Raw genomic sequence first — 25,134 nt, forward strand, 5'->3', positions numbered from 1 at the left:
GACAGAAAGGGTCTGATATTTGATGAGAGGCCAGATGAACCAGTTTATGTTGACAGATGAGTTAGCAAATATTTTCTTGCAGTAAAATCCTTCTGCTTTATGAAAATCACCTTTTCTGACATCAATCTGTAAACCGAAGTGACAAAAACAAAACAAAAAATAGAGAAGGTAATGGGTTTTTTTTAGCTCATAAAGAGGATCAGTTTCATAACCAACTCCAGAATCCTCACAGGAGCTTTAACATGTAAAAATGAGGGTTTATTGAATGGAAAGTGAGAGAGAATTCAATATAAATGGTGCCATACTTAAAACATGCAAATCAAATTATCAGTGAGAGAGTGCCTCTTGGTGTCTTTCTGCGTTGAACTCAAGTGTCTCTTTGTTTGCTTGCTTCTGTCTTTACTGCTGTCCCATCAGAGCTGCTGGTTTAGAAAGAACAAACCATTCTCTCATTTAAACGTATTCATGGACGCAAACAGTGAAGTGAATATTGCACAACAAACGACTCCTCATGATGAAAAATATTTTATAATATGCACAGTTGACACTGGAGGTCAATCCATGGTTTCCCATGTCATGCAGACCAGCCAGATCAGTGTGGACAACAAAAACAAGAAATCAAACAAATCATCAAAACAGCAAATAAATAATTCTGTATTAAATAAAAATCCATATACAGAATTGAAACATATTTACAGTATAAACAACTATACAGTGTTGATGATACAAATGGAAATAAAAATAAGATAAATACTGTTTGCTTTTACTTTGAAATCTAAAATATATAAATCAAAGTTATTATTTAAAAAACAAACATCGACATGGCTTTCACAATGCCTATTTAAATGCCTTTAATTGTTATCAAAGCCTGTGAGGGACAGTCTTCTCTTATCCAATTTAAATAATAAACATTGCGTCTTCTATGACTACACACTTTACAAGTTTGACTACCTTTAGTTTTACTAGATGCTGAACTTTCTGTCTGTTTACTGAGGAGAACAGAGACTAGTCGTAGCTTAAAGCAGAAATAATAAGGAGACAGAGACTCCTCAGAGTGGCTCTGCTCGTATTGGAACTGATTGTCCACAGCGAAACTTATACCGAAGCTTTCAAAAATGACCAATTAGCATTTGTTCTAATGTGCATTCCTCTGGGTCTTAGCACTCGCATACATTTGATTACACTTCACACAGGACACACAACCTGTCACACCTCTAATGTCCTCTAACACCTCGCATGAAGCCTCGCTGAACACTCTGTACGTTATTCTTTATTAAAGATCGAATGCATTGAGAGAGACTAGAAAATGAAATGTTGAAGATTTAACGATCATTACTTTTTCTCTTATAGCTATACAGAGGTTGTTGTGCAGTTGTGAGCTGACTTGTAGCTATCTCTGTGATGTGGAGGAGAGAACATGTGGACTGTGTTCAGCTCTGAGGAAACTGAAGCGTTTGATGTACTAGACTAAAATACTCTTTGGTCAAATGAGATGGAACAAATCTCTCCTTTCAGATCTACCAACAGAGTGTGAAAATAGAAAACGCACATGTTCTGATCTCATGGTCATATCCTTCATGATCGGCAGCTGGCTTGTTTTCTGTAGCTCTTGATTAGATGCACGTTATCTGAAAACATGCTCGCCTGTACTGACTGCTGATTCTCCACAAGAGAGAGCTCTTGGGTCTTTATTAGAACAGCTCTAAAGCTGTCAACCTGTGCAGTTGGAGTTACACTACTGGTGTGCTGCTAAATTGCTGTGATGTAACATTTATCTTTGAATCATTCCAGTCTTGAATGATTTATTTACTCTTCTTGCCATCCCAAATGGTGTTTCCTGATAGAGCAGCTCCCTCCTGTGGTCGGTCGAGATCACGCAGCGTCTTCTGACTGCTGGCCTGAGAGATAAATTAGACTGATAGACTGTTCCTTGGCGATAGGACTGCGTGTGGAGTGCAGTAAGAGCTGCTCTCTAAGCACGAGGCTCTAGCCTGTGTGAGAGTTCAAACAGAGTCTGCTGATTGTCGATGATATGAAGGTAATCAATGTAGGATCGCACTTCTGGGCTGCTCTTCTGCATGATGCCGTTTCCTGGAGAGAGAGGACAGATTTGACTTTACAGATAAGACAGCTTCATCCAGCACAAGCCCTATCTGAACTACAAATGAGAGTAAACACCACAGAGACGTGAAGAAGTGTTGTTGAAATTAGGACTGGGCGATTTGACCTCCAATCAATATTACTATTAATTGGACATTTTACCTCGATTATCATTATTGAAAGATTTATTTCATTTTTGTTTTTTGCTCTCTACTGTAAATATGTTCCACTATTAAAGCTGGGATACTGTTTCTAATGAAAGAGTGCATACCTAACTATTTTGTGGTTATTTATTGAATATTTTGAACTGAAATCAAAGCATCGCTTGAAATGAAAACGACACATTTTAGTTTAAAGTAGAAATTAACACTTTTTCCGCAGTGTTTACATTTGACTTCTTTTTGGTCAGTGTCGTCTTCTCTAAAGACAAGATGTATTCAAACAACAGACATTGCTTCAATGTCACAGACTGCACGTGTTGTCACGTGACTCTGCCCTGAAAATAATCAAAATAATTGATTAAAGATTAGATTAAATCAATTAATTGTTCCGAAATCATTGTAAGTTGCCCTTGAGCAGATTAAAATTATGGAGATGGTGAGTTTAAAGCAACTGATGGTATTCTGTCTTTCAGTCTTTGACCCTCTATTTAAAATGCAATTCTATCACAGATAACAAACTGTGTCATCTGAATACTGACCCATGTGATCTTTCTGACACTGCCGGATGATGCGCACAGTCTCTGCTATCATGTGCTGGAAAAAATACACAAAAAATCATAGTCAACATTTCAATGTAATGTCAGTGTGGTTTCTGAATCTGCGCTCTTTAACACTCCCATGAACTCACCAGCTTTTCAAAATTGACCAAGTTGTCGTGAAACGTCTTGTTGCCTTCATGAATGAATGTGATATCTAAAACAGTAAGACATTTTGTTAAGACTCCAACAACAAGTTGTTCTTTTTATTATTTCTACAAATCAGATCTGCCTGATATAAATGTATCTCCCAGCGCTCTCTCCTCTTACACTGACACTCGTCACAGGGAAGTGAGGTGACGGAATAATGAGCCCACCTTTCAGAAGCAGAGGAATAAAGGGGATCTTTGGCGCCTTCATCTTCTTGAAGGAATCCCTGTAGGCTTTGTGATTCAGCGAAGGATCCTGTGAACACATTGTCAAAAACAATGAGTCCATTTCTCCAGAGAGGGCTGTGAGACTGTGCACGCAGGCTTTTGTTAAAGCTGAAAGATGGCAGCATTAAAGAGTAATGATCGTATAAAACGCCTGATGTTTCTCCTCATGTTAAGCAGCGAAAACATCTGTTATTTCCAAATCATACACAATAAAGAACAGCCTTTGTAATTTCTACGACAGTGGATTAATGTCACTGGCACTGAGGAGTCATGTAGAGCTATAATCTACACTTACTGTTATTGTCTCCAGCTCCGAAAAGAGCTTTTTGAATTTCCCAGGAATTTTCTGCAGAGAAATATGAAGAGAATATGTTTCACAGATAGTGTACATAAGACTTAGAGGAGGCACAGCAGAATTCATGTCTTTGAAAAAAAAGTAAAGGGACATCCTTACCTCCCATGTCTGACTAAGGCGACTGACTGCTGCCGCGTTAAGGCCCATTATAATGGCAAAGAAGCAGTTGAGGTTCCTCTGAGCTTTACAGCTGAAGAATCAGAAATGCATACATTTTAGGTACATCCTGGGATGCAGCTTAACAGTATATTAAGAAAAAAAAAAAAAAAGCACATGCAGTTTACTGATTTGCCACCAGAGGGGGGCAGCATCTCAATCCATAACTAAACGTCTCACTGACAATGCTGTCAAGTGGTCGTGTTGGCCAGCTGTGTGCTGTAACTTTACAATGAATAAATTTGTAATGACACAGCAGAAGGATCAGAGCTACTTACTGTGCAGCGATCTTGATGAACTTCTTGATGAGTTGGACTCTTTTGCAGAGCATGGGACACAGCAGCACCTCAGTCATCACCCACAACTGGACCTCATCACAGCGCTGTAGCAGCAGCTCCAATGCCACCGTGTTGCCACTGCTACTGTGGCGGCTGAAGGTAAAGTAGACCAGCTCTTGCTATCAAAAACAAAAACAAAAAAAAAACGACTAAGTAATTAAGCAGAGCTGGGAATATCTGATATATCTGGGTTTTTTAACCTACAGGCCTACTGGAAGGATCAACAAGAAACAGATAATGCGTAAATGATTCAGTTTTAGGACAAACCTCGTGCACTGAATCAAAGATGTTCCAGTCAAAGTTGGTGAGACCAACAGCCACGTCCCATGTGTTCAAACTGAGCATGCGAGCTGTCCTCTGTTGCAGCTCTGAGTTGTCTGTGAACGGGTTCTGAAGAACAAAAACAGATTTATGAAATAACATCAAAAAATGAAAACCTCAGTGCTGTTACCTCCTCTTGTTCTTTAAACATCATCACAGAATCTTCATGGATATTCAAGATACCTTTATTCCAGAAGTCATTTTATGTTAGCAGATTTATTTGTGCAGATAATTGAGCTGTCACATGACCTTAACTTTGCTGTTTCTTGGCTGTGTTAACTCTTAATTCATATATGTCATGTTACAGGAGACACTGTTTTCACTCCACAGTACATGTACAATGTTGTAAGTTGAAGGGACTCATGTCCTCACCAAGATTTCACCCAGGTCCTTCCTGCACACATGCAGCCTCCCCAGCGGTCGTGAAGAATCGGAGAAGACTCTGTCGTGTGGCTGCAGGAGGAGCCGACCTGCAGAGAGAGAATGTACTGTATCACAAACAGCAGAAAACTGTTCAGAATCTGTCAGCAAGAGGTAAGACCTCTACTCCGAGGTAGCCAGTCACTTCAGTCACTGATAACAGATACAGATTTTATATTAACAGACTCAAAATGTCTCTCTCTTGGGGACTTCAGTTAGTTATGTAGGTTAGTGCTGCTAATATGTATCTCAGCAGGACAAAATGAGATATTGTTGGAATATCTGACATTTCTTTGGTTTGATTAATTTACTCACCGTTTTAACTACTATAAAATGTTTCTAATGTACCAAACTTCAGAACTTCCTTAATAATGTAATTCTCAGGTAAAAGTATAAATGTTTCCAAAAGATATTTCTCATTTATCTTAAAGTACAAACATTGTTAATTGTGTGCCTGATCATTTGTTAACATCTCAGAAAGTGTCATTCATTTCAAAACCGTGTCCTCATTTCTGTGCAGACTGACAGCATTGTGAGTATGAGTTGTCAATGAACCCTGTGACATCAGTGATGATGAACTATTTATACTGTAACTGCTTGGTTTAAATGATGTTTACCTCCAGTGTAAGTGACAGCCACGAGCACCAGATCACCCTGAGGGACATCCATCCTGTCTGCCGCTGCCTGCAGCAGCTCCTGGGTGACGACGCCTGCATGGGCCTTCATACTTAAATAGGAGTGCACGGTGATGTACACATGACACAGCACTGGAACAGAGGAAACATCGCTTAACACCGTTACGATACAGTACACTTCATTGACCCTTTGGGGAAATTTGTCTTGGAATCAAAGTGCTGCCAAACATTCAGCTGCTTCCATTCGAATCCATACAATAATACCAATACAGAATAACACAACATATACTGCACATGATCAGCAAAAACACAGCATGAACACAGCAATAACAAGGGTAAGATGTTAAAGATGAAATAATGTAAAAGGTGAAAAGCATCCAGCTTGTGCACAACCAGGCACAGCTTTACGAAACTTATTGGACGTGAGAACAAAAATGTTTTTGAAGCAGTTCAGTTCACATCAGGGGACTGTGTGTGGTCTGCCAGAAGGTAAAAGCTCCTCGGGGGAGGTAGTGTCCTGCAACTATCCATACTAACCGTTATGAGGGTGAAAATATGCTCATTATCGTGTATCTCAACTTGCACTAGACTCAAGAGCAAATGTTAGCGACTTTATAAAGCCAGAGACGGGCAGGATGAGATAGAGGAGGTCTTGAAATTAGATTATATGAAATCTTTGGGATTTCCCCAGGGCTTTGAATGCCCCGTGGAGGCCTGATCATTTGCCCACTTTTCTGCGACATCCAGTGTAGAGTGTGTTGAGCTGGGGGGTTAACTCTAGAGCAGAGATAATCAGGGGAGAGCAGGGTTAGTGCGAGATTGTGTTCCAGACGTAGACAGGTTTTCTAACAGTTTAGCTCACCCGCAACAAGAAACAAACCAGTAAATTACATTGCATACTCTCGGAGACAGCAGAAGTGAGAGGCACTAACAGGCCTGTTTCATTTTGATAAGGTGACCTTGAACAAAGCAACTGATCCTTTAGCGCTCTAGTCAAAGCACTAAGTGACAAACTACAGAGAGCCAAGTAGTCAGAAAGACCAACGTGATTAGAAGCTATTACAACATACAGTATAGTCTCAAAAGTTATCTGCAAGATATCAAAAGACGTATAATTTTTTCATTTATATTTAAATCTGATTGGACCTGATATTTAAAAGAAGAAAAAACTGATTCTGTTATGTCAAAAGGAACTCTTCACTCAAAACTCAGGAATCTACATTTCATTTAATTTCTTGTTAGTCTTTCCCAGGAAAGTTTCCCATTGTTCTCCTGTTCAGACTAAATGTCTACTTTGAGCATCTTTGGAAACGACGTGTGATAGGAAGAATGTGTGCCTCACGTCATATTTTACGACCTACCTTCCTTGCCCTCCCTCTGTGTTCCTCTGGACTGAAGCCCGTTCTCCTTCAGGCTCAATTGGTGGAAAAGCACTTTGCTCTGTCAAAGGAGGGAAACACGTGGATTTTGACACACATTCATGTTTCTTGAGAACAGTTTGTATTTTGGTGGGACTGCTGGAAAAGGTCTTTAGCAGGATATGCGAACACAATAGCTCTGCCACTTGAATTCTGACCAGTTCTGCTCACTAAAACAATGTCTGTGACTTAAAAAGAGAGAAACATTAAGGTTAAGCTCACCTTACGCTGAGGGGAGTATTCATCTGACGTGCTGAAAATAAAGCAGAATAAATCAGTAAAGCATACAATCAGAAAAGAATAACTGAACTTAAGCTGCTGCCGGCATTTTTAATAAAAGAAAATGTACCGCAAAACAGTTTAAGACACTCCACTGTAAAGCAGTTTCTTTAAGATGTATCTAACTTGTTTTACTTGCTTCTCCAAACATCCGGGATCTACTTTCATTTGATGTTTTCTTCCCAGATCACTCATCATTTTCTTTCAGATGTTTCTAACATGTCGCAACAAAGCAATGATAATCTAATTTTGCATTTTTATTTCTATAAACTGTCAAGCTACCTACCTCTAATTAATAAACTACAAACTCCTTATTTATATTTAAAGGGTAATTTTAGACTTCTTTATTTGTTTTTTATCATAGTCCTTGTTTTTTTTCTGGCTTTTGTTCCAAAGCAGGCTGGATTTCATTCCCCATATTATTACACTCTTTTATCAGGGTTAAGTAAATTTACAATAATTCTCCCATGCAGTACTTTGTTCATTATTTAAGATACATGTCATGGCCAGATTTTAGTGCTATGCAGATTTTTAAGACCTTCCAAAATGAACTTTTCATTTCATCTTCCTGTTCTCATCAGGTAGCCCAGCTAGCATGACAGATAGCCCAGTGTCCATTAGCATCCCTCCGCTCTCACTGGGCTCTGCAACACAATAGGCATGTTGGCACAAAGCCTGCCCTGAGGGATCCCCTCTCACAGGCCAGCAGCAGCAGTACAGGACTAATGAAAATCTTGATTCAAACTGTCATGTCACAACAGAGCTTGCATGATCTAATTCATTTCCCCTCATCCTCAAAAACGTGCATCAGTGAATTATAACGACAGATCGAGAGGTTTTATTTGAGCTTTCTTTTGCAGGAAGGCCAGATGGAAAGGGACGGCAGCAAAAGGACTATATCAGTCGTCTTTCTCTTGAAAAAAAGAAAAGAAAAATGACACTTTTCAGCGCTTCACTCAGCAGCAGATTGCCACAAAGCAGTCAACCTTGTCCTCTTGCAGCGAGAGCTTGATTGTGAAAAGCTCATAAATAGTGGAGTATGTCAGTGAGTAACACCCACACAGAGTCCACTGCTCTAAAGGAGGTGGGTGTTGTAGATATAAACATGAATAAAACAGGCTGAGATAAAGGAAGCAGAGTCAGGTTGAATTATCTGCACTGCTTTCTAAATGGGCAGCAGGTTGGAACCTCCCCAGGGAGAAGATGGGATTGGAGGCTAAGCTTGTTTTTTTTTGGGGGGGGGGAGAGACATGGGTGTGTCTGGTGACCAAGGGGATTGTTCAACTGTGATGTCAAAGAGTATTGTGATGCTTATCTGTGTTATGCCGAGACATTGTAGCTAGGCAACTGATGCATTTAACCGACATCATGATGGGCAAGTTCTGATGTCTTCAAGAAATTAGCTGAATGAATGATGTCAATATGTTCAATATGTAGCATTTATTTTATGCACACAAACAACAATTCAATGATAATGTTTATTTTTGAGTATTGAGATAAGACAGCACGGTGTATGATGGCGAGAGAGGGACATACAATAGACTAACGGTAACCCAAATCCAAAGAGATTGAACATTGAAAAAGTTCAAGTTTAATGATAGCAGCCGTAAAGTAAATTGCAGGTACACGTTTTTATTTTAAATAACACATTTAAAGAATCTTAGCCTCTCTGCAACAGCCCTGGATTTTACACATTATCCTTCAAAGGTCACTATCACAGCTGATAACAACTGAGCTAACACACTGGACAACTTCCTCTTCTACACATGTTCAATAAGACAGTGGGCTATGTTACATAACCATTTAAACACTCAACCGAGTGTATTACTAAATTATTTTCATGCCAAACAGCAAGGCTGGGACAGCTTGTCACGATTTGTTCAAATGACTGCATTTCCTCATTTAAACGATTTGGACATAAAAAGCTTCATGACCTTCACGTTTCCGAGCATAACAGCCAGAACACTGCCGGTTAGTCTTCAATGTCTGAATGGATTCATTGATGAGAGGCTGCAGAAAGCCACTGAGCAGAAAAGAAGCTGATTATATCTTTCCAGTGAGTGGCTTTGACTCTTTTCATAAAACTGAGAGAGTTTCATCAATGCTTGCTGATGTAAACACACTAGATATCAATACATCCATCATCTGTTCCAATTTTAACATTTATAAATGTAAGTATTGAATTAACCTGTGACTACTAACTTAATGACAAAGTAAGTTATAATGGTCATGGTCACTCACTGTCTGCGTTGCAGCATGTACAGTTGCTGCAGCTCCCTCACATCCCTCTCCAGCGCCGGATGCTCGTACAGATCCTCCAACACGTAATGACACAAAGTCTGGAAGGAAATGTCCATTTTCATTTCTTCCACGTCACGTCCCACCCAGTCCCCCACCCTTTTCCTTGTTAAAGTAACATTTCATACCTTCATGAAGAGTTTGACATGCTCATCCTCCCTCAGGAAATCTCGGCAGAGAGACACCCACTGTGACACCAGGTGCAGGACTTTTCGCTTCCTCTCCAGAGCATCCTTTTTGTCCTCTTTCCCTCTGTAACGCTTGGAGCAATAGGTAGGATTCAGTTAAGGCTTCAGTCCAGATGGAGGTAGAGATCTTTTTACTGACATCAAATGAAGTATACAACAACATGGGAGTGTGTGTGATCTTGATAGAAGGATTAGATGGAAGGGGAGAAGCTTTGGGTCAAAAAGCACTCATGTTTTTTTGCATCAAAAAAATCTACAGTACGTCTGTCTGTAACATTTACACACGGTTTCATTAAGTTTGAGGGTATGTTGTAATATTCCTGAATTGAAGGATATTGTCTGAGCAGAGCTTGACAGAAATCATCGGTTGACATGAACACTGGGTAGGTCAGCAGAAAGTCATCCAGGAGTGTATCTGTAAAGAGACAACAGACATAAAAACTTCAGGGATATTACTTTAGAAAATAGTTCATATGTCATAACCGATAAGTGAAATAACAAGACACTTCAAACAGGAACTTGGTCTTTGCAGAGCATCATATACTCCACAAACTCTCCACTCATTGGATTTGTTAAACGATGCTGCAGGGTGGGTACACCAGTGACCTTGACAACAGTATGATTAATGACTGCTGCACAAACACAGAGTCCTGTACTTTTAATCAACAGAGGAAGACTTTTTCCCTTGTTTCATAATAAACCCAGAAGGGGAGCTTAGTCTCACTCTTTCAGTGGCACATTATACCTCATAGAAAGCCTCAGATCCTCACTGTGGGCGATTCCTCGAGTTTAATTTCTCTCCTACAAGTTCAAACAAGCCTTTTCTTGCTTTATCAATCTCACACATTGCAGGCTGTTTCACTGACGATAAGTCATTTATGTTAACATTTCCTTTGACTTTCTGTGACCTCTGATGATGTTTATGTTTTCGGTGTGATTCTCTCGAAAACAGAGAAGCAATCTGATGTTTCTCAGCCATCATCCTAATGTGTTTACATCATTTTCTGCCCCTGTATCCTTGCGTGGTTTCTTCTCAAGGTTACACATGAGGAAGTGTGTCAGTAAATGGATTAAATCAAAGCTGGTCAAATAGCTGAGGAGCTGACACGTCCCCGTAACATGAAGTGCACTTACAGCCTACATCATCACAACACTTGATCATCAACATGATACACAAAACACTAAGTGATATTTGTATTGTATCTGATCTCATTTATCTCTGAATTTCTAGTAAAAATGTAGAATATATTTTTGTTTTCATTCATCAGAGGGTTTCTGATATGGACAGAAAGCCTATAAAACATGTCTCTGGTTTTAATAGAGAAAAAAGTACAGTAACTCCCAGACACGATGCCCGGCTGCAAGTGACAAACCTTTACAAATCCTATTAGGGCCAGCCTCTCCTCAATCTGTCTGTAAGTGTGCCTCACATCCCGGATTGTAAATTCTGCTCTTTAATTTCACACTGGCTTCCCCAGGCTCTTTGTGTGCGTTCTGGTCCACAGGACTCCCTTACATCATTATGTTAATCCTGCTGAGCAGCTGTGCACGCATCACTTACTGCTCATGAGAGGTTACACATGTAGTTCCAATAAAAATGCAGCAACACCTTAAAACAAAGCCTGAAAACAACTCAAATAAATTGACCGCCCACATACTGTACCTCCTCCACCTGCACACACTGCTGTACATCACTCATTCAGTGCTTGGTGTTTGTGTTTACACTCCAAGCTATCTTAACTGAAACACTTTCTCAAGAGGAAACAACTTACGTATCATTCCCCCAAGGCTGTAGGGCGACTTTTTTGAAGTTTGAAACCAGAATGAATATTTGATTTACATCCTAAAATCATGTTTCTTTGTAAAAAAAAAAAGTATGAAAGCAGGGCATGTCCTGCAGAGTCTACTATTTACAGTCAATTTAGCTGAAGATGTGTTTGTTTCACTGAACCACAATAAAACAATAGAAGACTTGTGCTGTATGACTTACATATAATCTTCTCAAGATTTTTCATCATTATAATTTGTTGCTGGCCTGGATCAGAGAGTTGTTTTGAAACCAATATCCAAACATTGAAAAAGTGTTGGTGCCGGAAATGCATTGATTTCGGGCTCATTTTACCGATCTGGTAAGACTTAAAAATTAACGTTTGTCTCATTCTTCCATACAGTAGTAGACTACATACATTTTATATCATTGTTTCTCATTGGAATATATATATGTACATCATTGGAAAAGAATAACAGGTTTGGATTGAATTATCATGTGAAGATAGCAAACAAAAACAGCAGTGCAGTGCTAGCGAAGGGCTGCATTGAATGACACAGCTAATAAAGCATTAGCAGTTACATTACAAAGTGTTTTTCTATCTCCTTTTTTTCATTTAAGTTAAGACAATCAAAAACAGTCAAAAAAATGGTCCCACTTTGCAAAATTATTATTTTTTCCTCACAACAACAGATCTAAAAAGAGTTCTTGAGCTCAACTACTGCTAACATTAGCTTAGCTTGTTTAAGGTTGTCCAGTTCTTTGCACTGAGTCAGGAAATTTAATGAGAGCAAGCAAATTACGATTCAAACATGATTTATTGTGACTTATGCAATTTCTATAGTTATAGTATCTGATCCAAGAACACAGTTAACTACATGGGAATGTTGCAACAGAGAAGTAAATGAGGGAATCCTGCTTTTAGAGGCTTCCAATTTAAAATATTCACATTTTCAGTTTCATTTTCAGAGGAAATAAAGAATGGATTAATTGATCCAGTTTGTCAATCCACTGTCAAGCCATCATCCTGTCAATCAACCTGCCAATCCATGTTGCATTCCAATATGTACTCGTAAAACTGATCCATGCAACCTTTGAAAACAGAATTTTAACGTGTCACTTATTGGCTCTGTAGTCACCAAAAGCCAACCTCTTGTTGCCAAAGCCTTAAATTATGATCAGAGTAAACGTGTTGAGAAGTTGTTATTTGATATTTGCTGATTTAATATGCTGGTGTCTTACTACAAAATTAGCATTAAGAACTCACCATGTCAAGAAAAGAGCTGAAGCATCATCAAGAGAAAAACTCTAATGTTCCACTGCATGTTTTTCAGAACAAGCAGCACAGTGTGAATTTGTGCAGAGCAAGAAACGAAGGGCTGCACCCAGAGACAGCAACACTAAACACTTGTGAATCCTGCCCACAATGCAATCAGAAGGAGACTACCATGCATAATGGAGATCTCCACACAGTTTGGTCTACTACAGTGGTTCAGTCTTTTGCTTTCCCTCTAACATGCCTGTGGTGCTTCCACAAATGTGCTATCTCTTGCAGAAACCCAGAAAGCTCCACTGCATTCTTAATGTTGTGTATTCAGTATGAAAGGAAGCAAATGATGAGATACAAATGGCTTTCCTGATGTGCTGTGCTGAATGTAAGTCATAAAACTAACATCCATAATCTGCTGCAATTATCCGTCATGTTGCTGCATAAACTCTCTTTCCATGACCGAACACGGCTGCTTGGCCCATGTTCAAATAATTCTTCTTTTATTTTTTAAATAAAGGATACCATGCTGTTAGATTCTGCTTAGCTGAACCTCGAAGGACATACTCAGCAGCATCACCAGAGAATGTGAAGGATCAGTATTCACACAGAAAAAAGAAGCAAGGCCAGCAGGAGTCAGACTATTAACCATCACTGATTGGAGATCAATTGCTACTCAGGACTCGGGTCAGTCCTTCTCCTTGTCTGGAGCTCTTTGACCCTGGATATTGCTCAGCACCATGCTCAGGTCTTCAGCTCCCGTCGAAAGTATGATCAGAAGTCAACTTCAATACACTAATTGCAAGTCGAGCGAATGGTGAATGATTCTCAAACTAAGTGCATCGTAAATGAGCTAGCTTGTTTCATTCAGAATGTTCTGAAGAAGTAGAAGAGTTTCTTTAGGGTCTGCTTTACATCAATATTAATACTATACTAGAGCAATATCTCTCATGTGAATGTAAAATGCACCATTTTACATCAGCATGCACGTCTCCAGAGAAGACATTTCGATCAATTTCATTCACTTCCTCATCAAAATGAGTAATGATCCCTGGTATGAGGTAAAGCCTGCCTCCATTCCAATGAGAGATCATGTGTGACCACCTCTGTCTCCAAGGGAAAATTTGCATTTCCTCATTTTCTCCCCTTAACAACAAAAGGAAATTCTTTGTCTTTTATTCCTTGTCTGTTTTTGTTTGTTTATTCTACTTCTGCTCTTAAATATTATCTCCCATCGAACCATCCTTCCGGCTCAATCACAAAGCCCCTCTGCCTTGGCAACAGTGTCACATTAACATGTACCTGCTGGGATGAGAGGAAATGTGTTGATTTGTCGTCACTGGGAGGCTGAACTGCATATCACGCAGAACGCTACGGCATCGCTCATAAGATATGAGCAGTGTTTATATCTGTCAAAAGGCTTTTGAATGAACAGGCTCCAACTTAGTGGCATTTTGGGAATGATATCACATGATTAGCTTGGCAATGTTGCCCAAAGGGGGCTAATGTCCCAGCTCCTCTGGGAGAAAAAAAGAGAGAGAGCAGTGGGTAGGGTGGGGACAGTAAAATTAAAATATGCAAATTATTTCTCTATTTTCTTGTTATCCAAAAACACAGACATAAAAAGGTAAACCTGCAAAAGCACATAACCTTTACAATTATATAGTAATAAAGTATTTTTGTACCACATGACAAGAAGTTTTTCTTTTATTTCAATTTTTGATCTTGAAAATGTAAAAGAATCCTCTTATTTAAGGTTATTCATGCAAAACATGTTGACATAGAATTATGCATTCTAACCTGATTCTTTGCTCAGTGTTGTACCCTGCTCCTCGTCCAGAGTCATGTCATTCAGCAGGTGCTCGAGGATCTTCTCCGGGGTCCCTGATACCACCACGTACCTGTCGGACACAACAGAGTCAGTTGATGAGTCCTCATCGATCGAGGACAGAGAGCGGCTGCTGCTCCATTCCTCCTCTCCCTCTGTCCCCTCATCGTCTATGTAGCGAAAGTAGGGTACGTCAAAGGTGGGCATGGTCAGTGGCTCTGCCCGACTCGTGCTGTCACTGCTGCTCTCTTCGGAAGCCTCCTCGTCATCGTCATCCTCCTCTTGCTCCACCAGGGCAGCATGCAGCAGCCTGCCCTCCTCCTGCTGCAGGTTTAGAGACTGTGGACGAGATCCCATCCTTTTGGAGAGTCCCTGTGCCTTTACACACAGGGCAACGTTGCCGTGGTTACAGCTGCATGCCCTCTTCACCTATCCATCTTCGACCAGCAGCTGCCACAGCCCAGAGTTCACGGCTGTCAATCCCTCAAGCACACTGAGGATTCCCCGGTTTGTTCCCAGTTGAAAAAGCTTCTTTGCAGGATGCAGCTCACAGGCCTCACAGTCCCATTCTGGTCATTTCTATGTAATCTGTCTTAATGTAGTCATTTATGTGCAGGGAGTTGTGATGTAAGCATGCCAGAGTGAGTGTGTGATCCAGAGAGACGGAGAGGGAGAATGATGAGAGGGAGAGTGCTGATAGAGAGAGAGAGGGAGGGAAGAGAGAGAGAGAGATAGAGAGGGAATCTATGAGGGAGGGGGAGTGGATGCATGCTTACCTCCCGTTCCTCGTCTCCTCTCTCCTCCCTCCCCTCGCTGATGCAGAGGGGGCTGGCTGCTGTGACGACACTCTCTGGAGAATCAGCACGTCGTGGCCCCTCTCCTTCACACACAGACGGACTGCCTCGTCACTCTGTGGCTGGAGAGAAAGAAAACAGGGAGGGGGTGGTGGGGGGGTTATCACCAAGGAGATTCCCCTGAATTCTCTCCCTCTCACTCACACAAATCACTGCTGATTTCCATCATAATACACTGTCCAAGCCTGCACTATAAATGAAAGAGAATTTCCATACATCATTATTCAGTCCTTATCAGTGGAGCCCATTCAGGGATTAACATAAAAGACTTGAATTTTAATTACTGATTTCTGTGTAGAGCCTATTAAATTATGTGCTATCTGGAGACAGGCGATTTTCATGCTGTCGTATTAAGGTTAACCTCTGCACAACAACTATGGTCCAGTGGTTCAGTTACTTAAAGACTTTCATTCACATGGCAGGCCCTGGTGTGGACCACTATGGAGATTGGTCTGGGAGCTGGAGGGGTGCCAGACCACTTCCTGAGCACTGTCCTGGTGCCCTTGAGCAAGGCACCAAATCCCCCAAACTTGATTAATGCCTTGGTTGGTGGGGCCTCAGTCGACCGTTGGCATATGATGCCATATGTTCATATTTAGTATTATATTAATGTGTGCTTGTGGCCGAGTCAACTATAAAAAAAAAAACGAAACTTTGTACTTTTATACTTTGACTGAAGATTACATAGGACAGATCACGTTTGCTATTCCAATCTTTGCTAAAACTTCTTTTAATGTTGTTGTTTTTTCTCTCCTTTAGCTTGGTCTTGGCTACAAGGTCAAATTAAACTAAATCATTTCACTATCTTGACTTTTTCAAACCACGATCAAAGATAATTTCATCAGAGTATTCACCAACACTACTTATTTGTTTTAGTCTGATATTGGTTGGAGGCTTTAAATATATCACAAGTGTCACATTATTTTCAAAATCACTGGGTTGTTAAATGAAATTAAAAGTAAAGATGCTAAGATGAAAAAAAATAAAGCATATAACATAATACATAAGATATACATACAACCCATCCTAAAATTGAATATGGTGCTGAATCCCAGAGCAACCGCTTGATTCCCTCTGAATATTTGTTGTGCCAAATGTTTTTAACTTTATAACTTGTCTTTCATTTTTATGTTGCTAATGGAGCCACTGTGATGCAAGACACATTTTAGACTTTGTCAATCCATCCATCCATCAATCAATCAATCAATATATAAAGTGTTAAATGGTATGATTTAGTTCATCACTGGTCAGCCTAGACGATGAAAGATTTAATTGAAACTGAGCATTTTTAAGACTACATTTGAAACCAAATGTCTTTTTGCAGCGCCTCTTTGGTATAAAGATTGCTGGGAGCTGCTTGACAAAGGAGGCTCTGGATCAGCGATATTGGTCTTAATGAGGAGTTTACTGTATAGTGCACGCACATGCATCCTGCATCTGCCCCTACTACCCCCTTCACACTCCCCCCTCCTCAGCCATCAGTCAATGCAACACAAGCCTCCATGCATGCAATTAGCCAGGCAGACAGGCTGGAAGTGGTTGTGGTTTTTCTGCCCTAATTGCATCCAGGACCCTTCAGTTAAGCATGACTTCCTGGCACATTAACGCTTTTCTAAGATCTGCGGACATAAATACACAAACAAACATAGGTACACAACACATACAATGAAGAAATAATTTAAGTTTAAACAAACGTATGTAACGATGTATAGAATAAGTACACACAACTGTTTCCATTACTGAGAGCGACACATTTTCAGTATCACTTTTACATTACACAGTCCCAGTCATGAACATCCAACCAGCAAAAGGGACCATTAATGGTTATGTCTTCTGGCAGTTCATTTAGTGTTAAAATCATGGCCCATAACAATATCTAGATATCTTTGTAAGTGACTACTCAGGAATGTGTTCCTTATCTTAAAGAATGTGTGAATGAAGTGGGTTTCTCCTGTTCAGTCACGGGATCAAATAGGTGATATAGAATCATGTATAAAGTAAGCAAACACAACTAAAGACACATGATCAGGCAAAATCAGAGATAAAAAAAAACGGCTATGTCTTCGTCATCATATAAGATTAGAAATAAGGATACAACCAAGTTTCTTACGTAAGTGCTGTGTGCTTATAAAAAGGAGTCACAAAAAAGTTATCGTCATTTTCCAACTAAATCTCCTTTGGCAGGCTGAAGGAAACAACAAGCTACAAAATTCCCAAAAAGGAGAACTGTTCTGATAAGCTTCCTGATTCTCTGGAATAGTACATTTTGATTCTACTGTGTCAACACAGGACGTACACTGGCGCCCCTAATTTTTTTTTTTATAAAAGGAAAATGTTTTTTCTCATTAAATCTGACAGATGGGCAGGTTGGATCCTTGACTGTAATTAACAGAGTGACTCAGTGTACCGCTGCCGGGTCAAACAGCAAACAATCCTTTCCTCACAATGAATTATTGATCCAGCTTCTGCTGCCACTGCTGCTGCTGTTGTTCCCCTGTTATGTGCAAACTGGTCTATGAGGTTACCAGTGTCCCTGAAAAAAAACCCATAAGGAACAAGAGTGAACACTTAATGAGACAAAGTGCCTAAGCTGCACAGTTTCTACATTCGCCTTAAGGTGACCTGGATTCACGTCAGACTAGCCCTGAAGTCCCACCATGGACACAGTCAGTTAGCGAGTGGTTCATGCCAGAAAATCATGTCTTGCCAAATGTTTCACAGTCCTTCTCAAAGAACCTAATGCATTCCTCAGGCTGGAGGAACCCTTTTTGCCTGTGCGTCCACTCTCCTTTTACAGCAGCTTTAGCATTCATGGTATGAAACCTAGAAGCAGTCGGTCCTGACAGGCTGCTGATTTAGACTACATTCGCTCTCAAATAAGAGTGTGGATCATAGAGGTTGGAAAGAAAATGAGGAATACATCAATGTTATTTCCTACAAGCCTTTGATGCTGATTCACTTCATTATCTCCAAATGTAATTAGCTCCAGTTTTTTTTTTTTCAAGCTCTGAAAATACACTGTAAACAAGATTCTGTGCATAATATGTAAGATATTTGTAATCTAATACTTCATGCCTTGGCTGAGAACAACAACCCTGTTTTGTGATCAGTTGTGCAAAGCAAGTAAAGTTCCTGAATGAATGTTATGTAAGGTGTAAGAAAGTATCACACAGACCTGAATAATTGGTAATCCTGAAAAAGGAAAAGGTCAAGTAGTTTTCAACCAAAAACTGTAAGTTGCTTCATTTTAAGATTTCAAATTTCTTAAAGCTAAATAAATTATGAATGTCCAGAAAATACCAAAGGAAAAGACCTAGAAACATGTTTGGATTCAAAGTCAGGGGATTGCATAACATTTATGATCTCCCTACACAAGAATCTCAGACATATTTTCACATGAACATCATGCACACTGTGTATTAAGCACCAGTGAGTCTACCAACTGCAATTCCAAACCCTTTTATGTCCGGGCTTAGACATTTACACGAGTCACATGTGATTGGATTATTTTAAAAGCATCCTATAATCTAGAAATCCTGCCCGATAATCTCACACAATGTTTAGATGCGTACACAATGTCAAGAATTAAGTACAAGTTCTGCCCATTATCCGTTGGATTATATTATTCATTCATGTAAATGGGCTGTTAACTTGCTGTCCTGTTAAATGTACAACATGAGACTCATACTTTGCACATTGTTCTCGTCTATTACTGAAGGTTCAAACAGCAGAGTAAAAGATTGTTTTATTACGTAACACTACTTGAAGTAGATTGACGTTTGTTCAGTGCGCACGGTCATTTTGTTGAATAGAAACTCTGGAGATAGCACTTCTGTTTGCAGAAAAGGCCAAAGACCTGGTGCACTGGAATCCACCCTATAAAAACATACAGTGTCTTGGCACGGTGGTCCGAACGCTTGCGTCAACTTTTCCTGTCATTGTTGTTCAGTTCAGCGTGCAGATACAGCCAGCAGGAAGGGAGAAGCTGAGCCCACCATTAGGTCAGCCAGGCAGACGTCTCACACGCAGCTAGGTAGAAAATGATGTCAGCTTTAAATACCTGACTGAGGACCTGTACTGTTACCTTTGTCATACTTTTGCAACAGCCGCCTAAAACCCATGGCTTTAAATACCAACAGAACATTTACATCTCTCCCTCTTGAGCTCATGGCTACAGGGCAAAGCAAAGATTACACCTTTCAAATCTTGGTGGGAGCAAACAAATTCCCACCGACAAAATGATAGCTTCAGAAAAAAATGCGAATCTACTTGCCACTTTGTCAATATCGGGAAACGTTAACATCTCGTTTAAGAGATAAACATTACTACATCAAACTAACTAACTGGTTATTTATTAGCTTTTATGTAGCGCTTTAAAAATAGCAACATATCCCCTAAGAGATTTTGTCTTCATTTTCTGATCATCCAATAATTCTTTGGCTTATTTCATTCATTTCTTGTTCTTCTTCTTTTATGTTCAAAAATATAAACATTGTCAATAAATGACAGTATAGTGGTAATGCTGCCAGTGATTCCCTGTTCATAATTAATTTCACTTCATGCAGTGTTTCACTACAACTCTACATAGAACATTGAGTCTTATGAACTCATTACATTTATAAAGTGATATCTTGTGCACAGAACCCCACTGTATTCAATTGTACTATTAGAAAAAAACAACTGAGATACATCACACTAAAATCTCTTTTTCTGGTATGTTTAACAGGAGAAAGCTTTTTGTGGACAGATTATACATTTAAGTTCAGAGAAAGCAGAAACACTTAAACATGTAATGCAGCCATAAAAACAACAATTTCACATAACTTTGATGGATGAACACTTTAGGGTAAGCTAGACAACCAGTTATCAAAACACGATAGTCCAAACTGCAGCTTACAACACAACAGAATAGACCAGAGCATAACAAACTATGCCATTGTAGAGGTCATAATGACATAAAGAGGACAATCAGATTAGCAGCTTGATAGACAAGGCAGCATAGAGCGGTGCAGGAAAATGCCTTTCACAACAAGGTTGTGGTTCTACATCATTATCAGAATAAAGCTATAAAAGTTGTGAAATGCAAAAAAAGAATCTGACTGCATCGGTGTTGTTGTTATATATCTCACCTCACTTGTCCTCTCAAGGCCTTTACTCTGGTTCTGCAAAAAGCGGCAGCCATCCTTGGCCAGTCTTTGGACCATCTCCAATCTGGATAGGTCCTCCTTGTCATGCAGGATGCACATGCTCGCTTGCTGCAGCGCAGGGGGCACGGAGAACATGTACCTGAGGCCACAGTCCCACGACATTGTCAACAAATGCAGAAAGACTCCTTCCCTTGAGTTCAAACTACTCTTAAAAAAAGTGTAAGAGCAGGTGAGAAACTTAAAATAAAAGGAGTAATGAATGGAGTGTGTTTCTGTGTGTGCTGCTCAGGTGAGTTACAGCGTCCTCTGTCACTGCAGCCAATGTCCCAATCCCTAAATGCCTCGGTCAGCTCTGCAGAAAGACACATGCAGAGAAGTCTGTCTCTGTTGGACTCCAGGTATCCCTTTGTGCCTGGCTTTACTGAGAGTGAAGGATAGATTCCCTCTCACCACTGAGGAGGGGAGAGAGTAAGGGACGCAGTGTGTTCAGGAAACATCTGGTGAGCTAGACAGCCCCAAAAAAGGAAGTTTCAAAATCTCACGAAAGCAGGAGAGAATCTCCATTCAGTACTGGGCAGGGCACATTAGAAGGTCAAATGCTTGTTAGGGTGGAGATCTATAAAGTGTGAGTGTGTGGTTCTGTGGGATTTTATTCAGGCACAGACTATAAAACTGCTCTCTTTTTAGTCAGAATTAATTCAATCGCTGAAATCAATGTAACCTTACAGCAGCTCCTAAAATATTCAGTGTTATATAGTAACAGTGTTTTTTATTTATATTTGTAACGACTAACAGCATAAAACCTGAATATCTCGATTACAATGAATAAAAAGCACTTTAACTTCACATAGCATGAAGCAAAGATTATTGATGCTTTGGCTTAAAATTATAAAATTGTCACTGATTTCTTTCTAGCTGATCAAGTATATCATTTACACATACAACACATCTTTATTTGTATAGCGCCAATTCAAAACAAATGTTATCTTACAAAAAGCAGGTAAAATACCTTACTCTTTGTTTTTCAGTGTAGACCTATTGCTGAATACGCTCATGTTGAAAGTTGCTTGTCCCCTATTACAAGCTGTTTCAGTGTCTGATATACCTTTCAAGACCCTGCAGTATTATTATTATTTTTTTTACTACCAGTGCTGCTAAATTGTTGAATGCCAAGAAAGTGTCTGTTTTTAAAAAGATCACTAGCTTGTGTGACACGTGCTGCCGGTCAGTTGCTAAGCATAGCTTCAGAGGGATCTACGTGGTCATACATTTATTGAACAAGGTAAAGCAAGGACATTAATTCTGTCTATGAACACTTAATCTATTAGCGTTATATATTTTCCCCCTGTCAGCACTGTGATGCTTGACTGGGTCCTTCCAAAGCCATTCAATTGTGGTGCCGTTCAAAAGTGCTGATAAAGCACACTGCAGAATGAGAAAAGGTCCCCATGTCTTCTCTAGTAGCTGTTTTTGTCATTCATGTAAGATTGAGACTCATCATTTGACAATTCTCTTATTATTTTTCTTTTGAAGGGACTGATTGTGAATCTACACATTGCACTTGATATATAATGTAATGTCAGTATGTATTTCAATGCATACAGTTATCAACCTTAATATATTTTTCAATTATGATTTTCATATTTTGATAGGTAGATCTACTGTATAGCCACTGCAATGCATGTTACTGCCATTTTGCAGTATGTTATATGATCTATAAAAGGTATAGCTTTTCACTAGGTAATATTAAGGAAATTAGTGGTCTGCCCTATATCTTAAAACAACCTCTTCTTTCTTCCTACGCCTTCCTTATGAATGCTCCTCAGTGGAAACAAAGCCAGGAGGACATCTCCAGCTCGAATGTGCTACACTGACCCAGTTTTTCAAGTAACTGAATTGCAAAGTGAGAATGCCTAAAGTCAGACTTGTTAGCGAGCTCGCTCTGTTTCAAACCAGGGACTACCATGACAACCACAGGACTTGCACTGTTACTCTGTGCCTATGGCGCTGCAAAAGAAGGACAATGTGATGAAATGCTGGTAAGCTTGTTGCAGAATATTTTTTCAAAAATCATTCTCTGGTCTATTTGTTGGTTTGGGAGGTTATTTTATAGGGCCACTGATACTGGGTTTTTGAATGTTTCCAAGGGGGAACATTTTTTTGACTGCATAACAATTTGTCTTGAACTTTGTAAAAAAAAAAATAATAATACTAATTTTCTGTCCAAGCTCAAGAAAATAAAGGAAGATATCAAACAACAAAAACAATAACATCAACATATAGCATGTGAATGATAAATAAAACCTGTATTTTAATTTTGAAAATCTATCCGAACTTTCCAAGCTCAAACGTGTTCCCTGAAGACATTTCTTTTTTCTCATAGGAGACAGTATAACCTCAGAGCAACTACAGAAACTATCCGGTCTTCTACACCTCTGAGTAAAAACAAGGCAAATGTTTTCTTCTAAAAGGTAATAACCATAGACTGTAAATAGGTAATAACCCCAAATTTGGAATAAAACCCAGCACTGTTAAACCAATTAAAATAATATTGTGCATAATTAGAAGTCAGTCAATAGAAGAATAACACCTTCTAAAAATAAATAATGACTGTAATGGCTTGCCATCATCACTGCTCTTAAACACTCCCTTACAGTTCACCAGAACACATTTACACAGCCTCCACATCTGAGTGAAACTTTGTTGACTTAATAAGCATCATTCTGATGAACATGAAGTAGAAATGGACTTCCCTAGTATCTATTAAAAGGATGTTGGATTCTGTTAGATTTTTCAGGTGTTCCTCCTTTTCAGGGGATTGGGAGAGTGTGTCTGTATTTAACATGCAAAGTAGTTCAATTTATTTTTGTTCTTGCCGAGATTGGAAGATTATTAAAGAACCAACTCTGGCTGCATACGTTTTCAAAGAGAATCTTCTAAGTGTACATGCAACCTGGAAGCCTCTAAGACTGAAAATGGATGTAAGGGAGAGTGAGGAGGATAGGGAACAGGCACTTCTCTCATTCTACAAACAGCAACAGACATGGGCATGTTCACTTCATTGTACCCTTGATGGTTAGTAGAATAGAGTTCATAATGTAAATATATCCTGTTACATAATTATCAATGATATGCCTTATATGGAATGGCATTATGTTAATGTCATGCATTTTAAAAGTTAATTGTCTGATTTTCATCCCTGCTCTGTTGGTACTTACAGGAGGAATGACAGAATTATGTCCTGCTGTTATTCATGTACTGTTCAAGGGACCCTGAAATGGCAACAATAGTTGTCGAGGACTGTCCTGATCTACACATCAGGAGTATTATAAAAATGGTATGTAAGACACAAACAAAAATACTTTTGCTTTGCAAAATTACTGGACGGGTGTAATACCTTGTATAATCTCAATTCTAGCTTGAACTTGAAGAACTTATTCAGGAACAGAAGGCCACAATATCAGATCTTTCCCTGTCTTGCGATATCCCAGCTGTCACGATTGTCTAATTTACTGAGCTGGATAATTTCTGTAGTCTGTAATCTATATTCCTTTTCATCAGCACTGAATTATAAATTGTCCTAGACACCAAGATGTATTTCAAACTCTTTTTTTCTTCAGATGTTCCTCTACAAAATCACACGGCCTGTGGAAGACAGTGATGACGAAGATGAAGAACTTGACAAGTGCAAGAGCCGCATCACTGGTTTTCTACAAATGTTCATTATCTTATTTTGCAATTCATTTTGATGTTTACCAATGTCTCTATGTCCCATAAACATCTCCTTTAACACTGTTGAACAGGGGTCTCCAACCTTTCTTCATCTGAGAGCTACTTTGAACAAATGAACGTGGCCAAGAACAACTTTCATCACATCATTTGCATTTATTCACAGCACATCAGCTGAATTAAGCTACTGTTTGTGCATTTTGTGAAATTGCAATAAACCAGTGTTTATCAATAATCTTAATCTTCACATCAAGGTCCAAGAAAAATACATTAATATTTTACAGTTGTTATTGTGCAACATAGCCAGCTAAAGGCTGGTTCACAGGGCAGGATTTTAAAATTGTCAGCTAATTTCCCAAACTTTAGAGACCACACACATGGCGATAAATAATCGGAGGAAGCTACTGAAAATTCAGATTAATGTCCAAGAATATATATACTAAATATATAGTGTGAAGAGGTGCATTTTCTTTCGCTCATTTTTTTTTTTACACATTCAGTGAACCTATAGGCAAGCTACTGAAAACCTGCAGACGAGCTACCAGTAGCTCCCAAGCTACCTGCTGTAGAATATATCAAGTTGCTGCCATTGAAAGTGCACACACTGTATTTGGTAAGTATTTTCAGGAAATGATGTTGCCATGCTTTTATTCAGTAGAAAAGGTTAATGTGAGTGAGTTCAGTGTTTTTCTAATATTTTAAGTAAAGTGCAGTATTGTCATTCCCTTATTTAACAAATCCAGTTGACTAGTTCATAGGTGACATCTGCACATGCTTAATAGGCCTACAATAAAACGCCTGGTTAAGATATCAGTCTCCAATGATTCTTGACAATAATTGCACCGTCTTCAAATATGATCCAATTGCATCATTTAAAGAAACTCCTGAAACTGGCTACC

General features: G+C 39.3%; 1 protein-coding gene across 1 annotated transcript; it reads right to left on the reverse strand.

Annotated features, from left to right (window-relative positions):
- Positions 1–517: 517 nt before the first annotated feature.
- On the reverse strand, positions 518–20,928 carry LOC306823552 (rap guanine nucleotide exchange factor 5-like). The gene is made up of 18 exons (XM_079343145.1): positions 20,489–20,928; positions 15,282–15,421; positions 14,478–14,578; positions 9,979–10,057; positions 9,583–9,727; positions 9,398–9,495; positions 7,100–7,130; positions 6,821–6,899; positions 5,442–5,591; positions 4,777–4,874; positions 4,351–4,473; positions 4,024–4,202; positions 3,689–3,779; positions 3,530–3,580; positions 3,175–3,262; positions 2,950–3,014; positions 2,801–2,855; positions 518–2,091 (listed from the first exon to the last, which is right to left on the reverse strand). Exons 1-18 carry the CDS (start codon positions 20,666–20,668, stop codon positions 1,973–1,975), a joined length of 1,872 nt encoding a protein of 623 aa, XP_079199271.1. The 5' UTR covers positions 20,669–20,928; the 3' UTR covers positions 518–1,972.
- Positions 20,929–25,134: the final 4,206 nt, after the last annotated feature.

Source organism: Symphodus melops, assembly GCF_947650265.1.
Source record: "Symphodus melops genome assembly, chromosome: 5".
Lineage (NCBI taxonomy): Eukaryota > Metazoa > Chordata > Actinopteri > Labriformes > Labridae > Symphodus > Symphodus melops.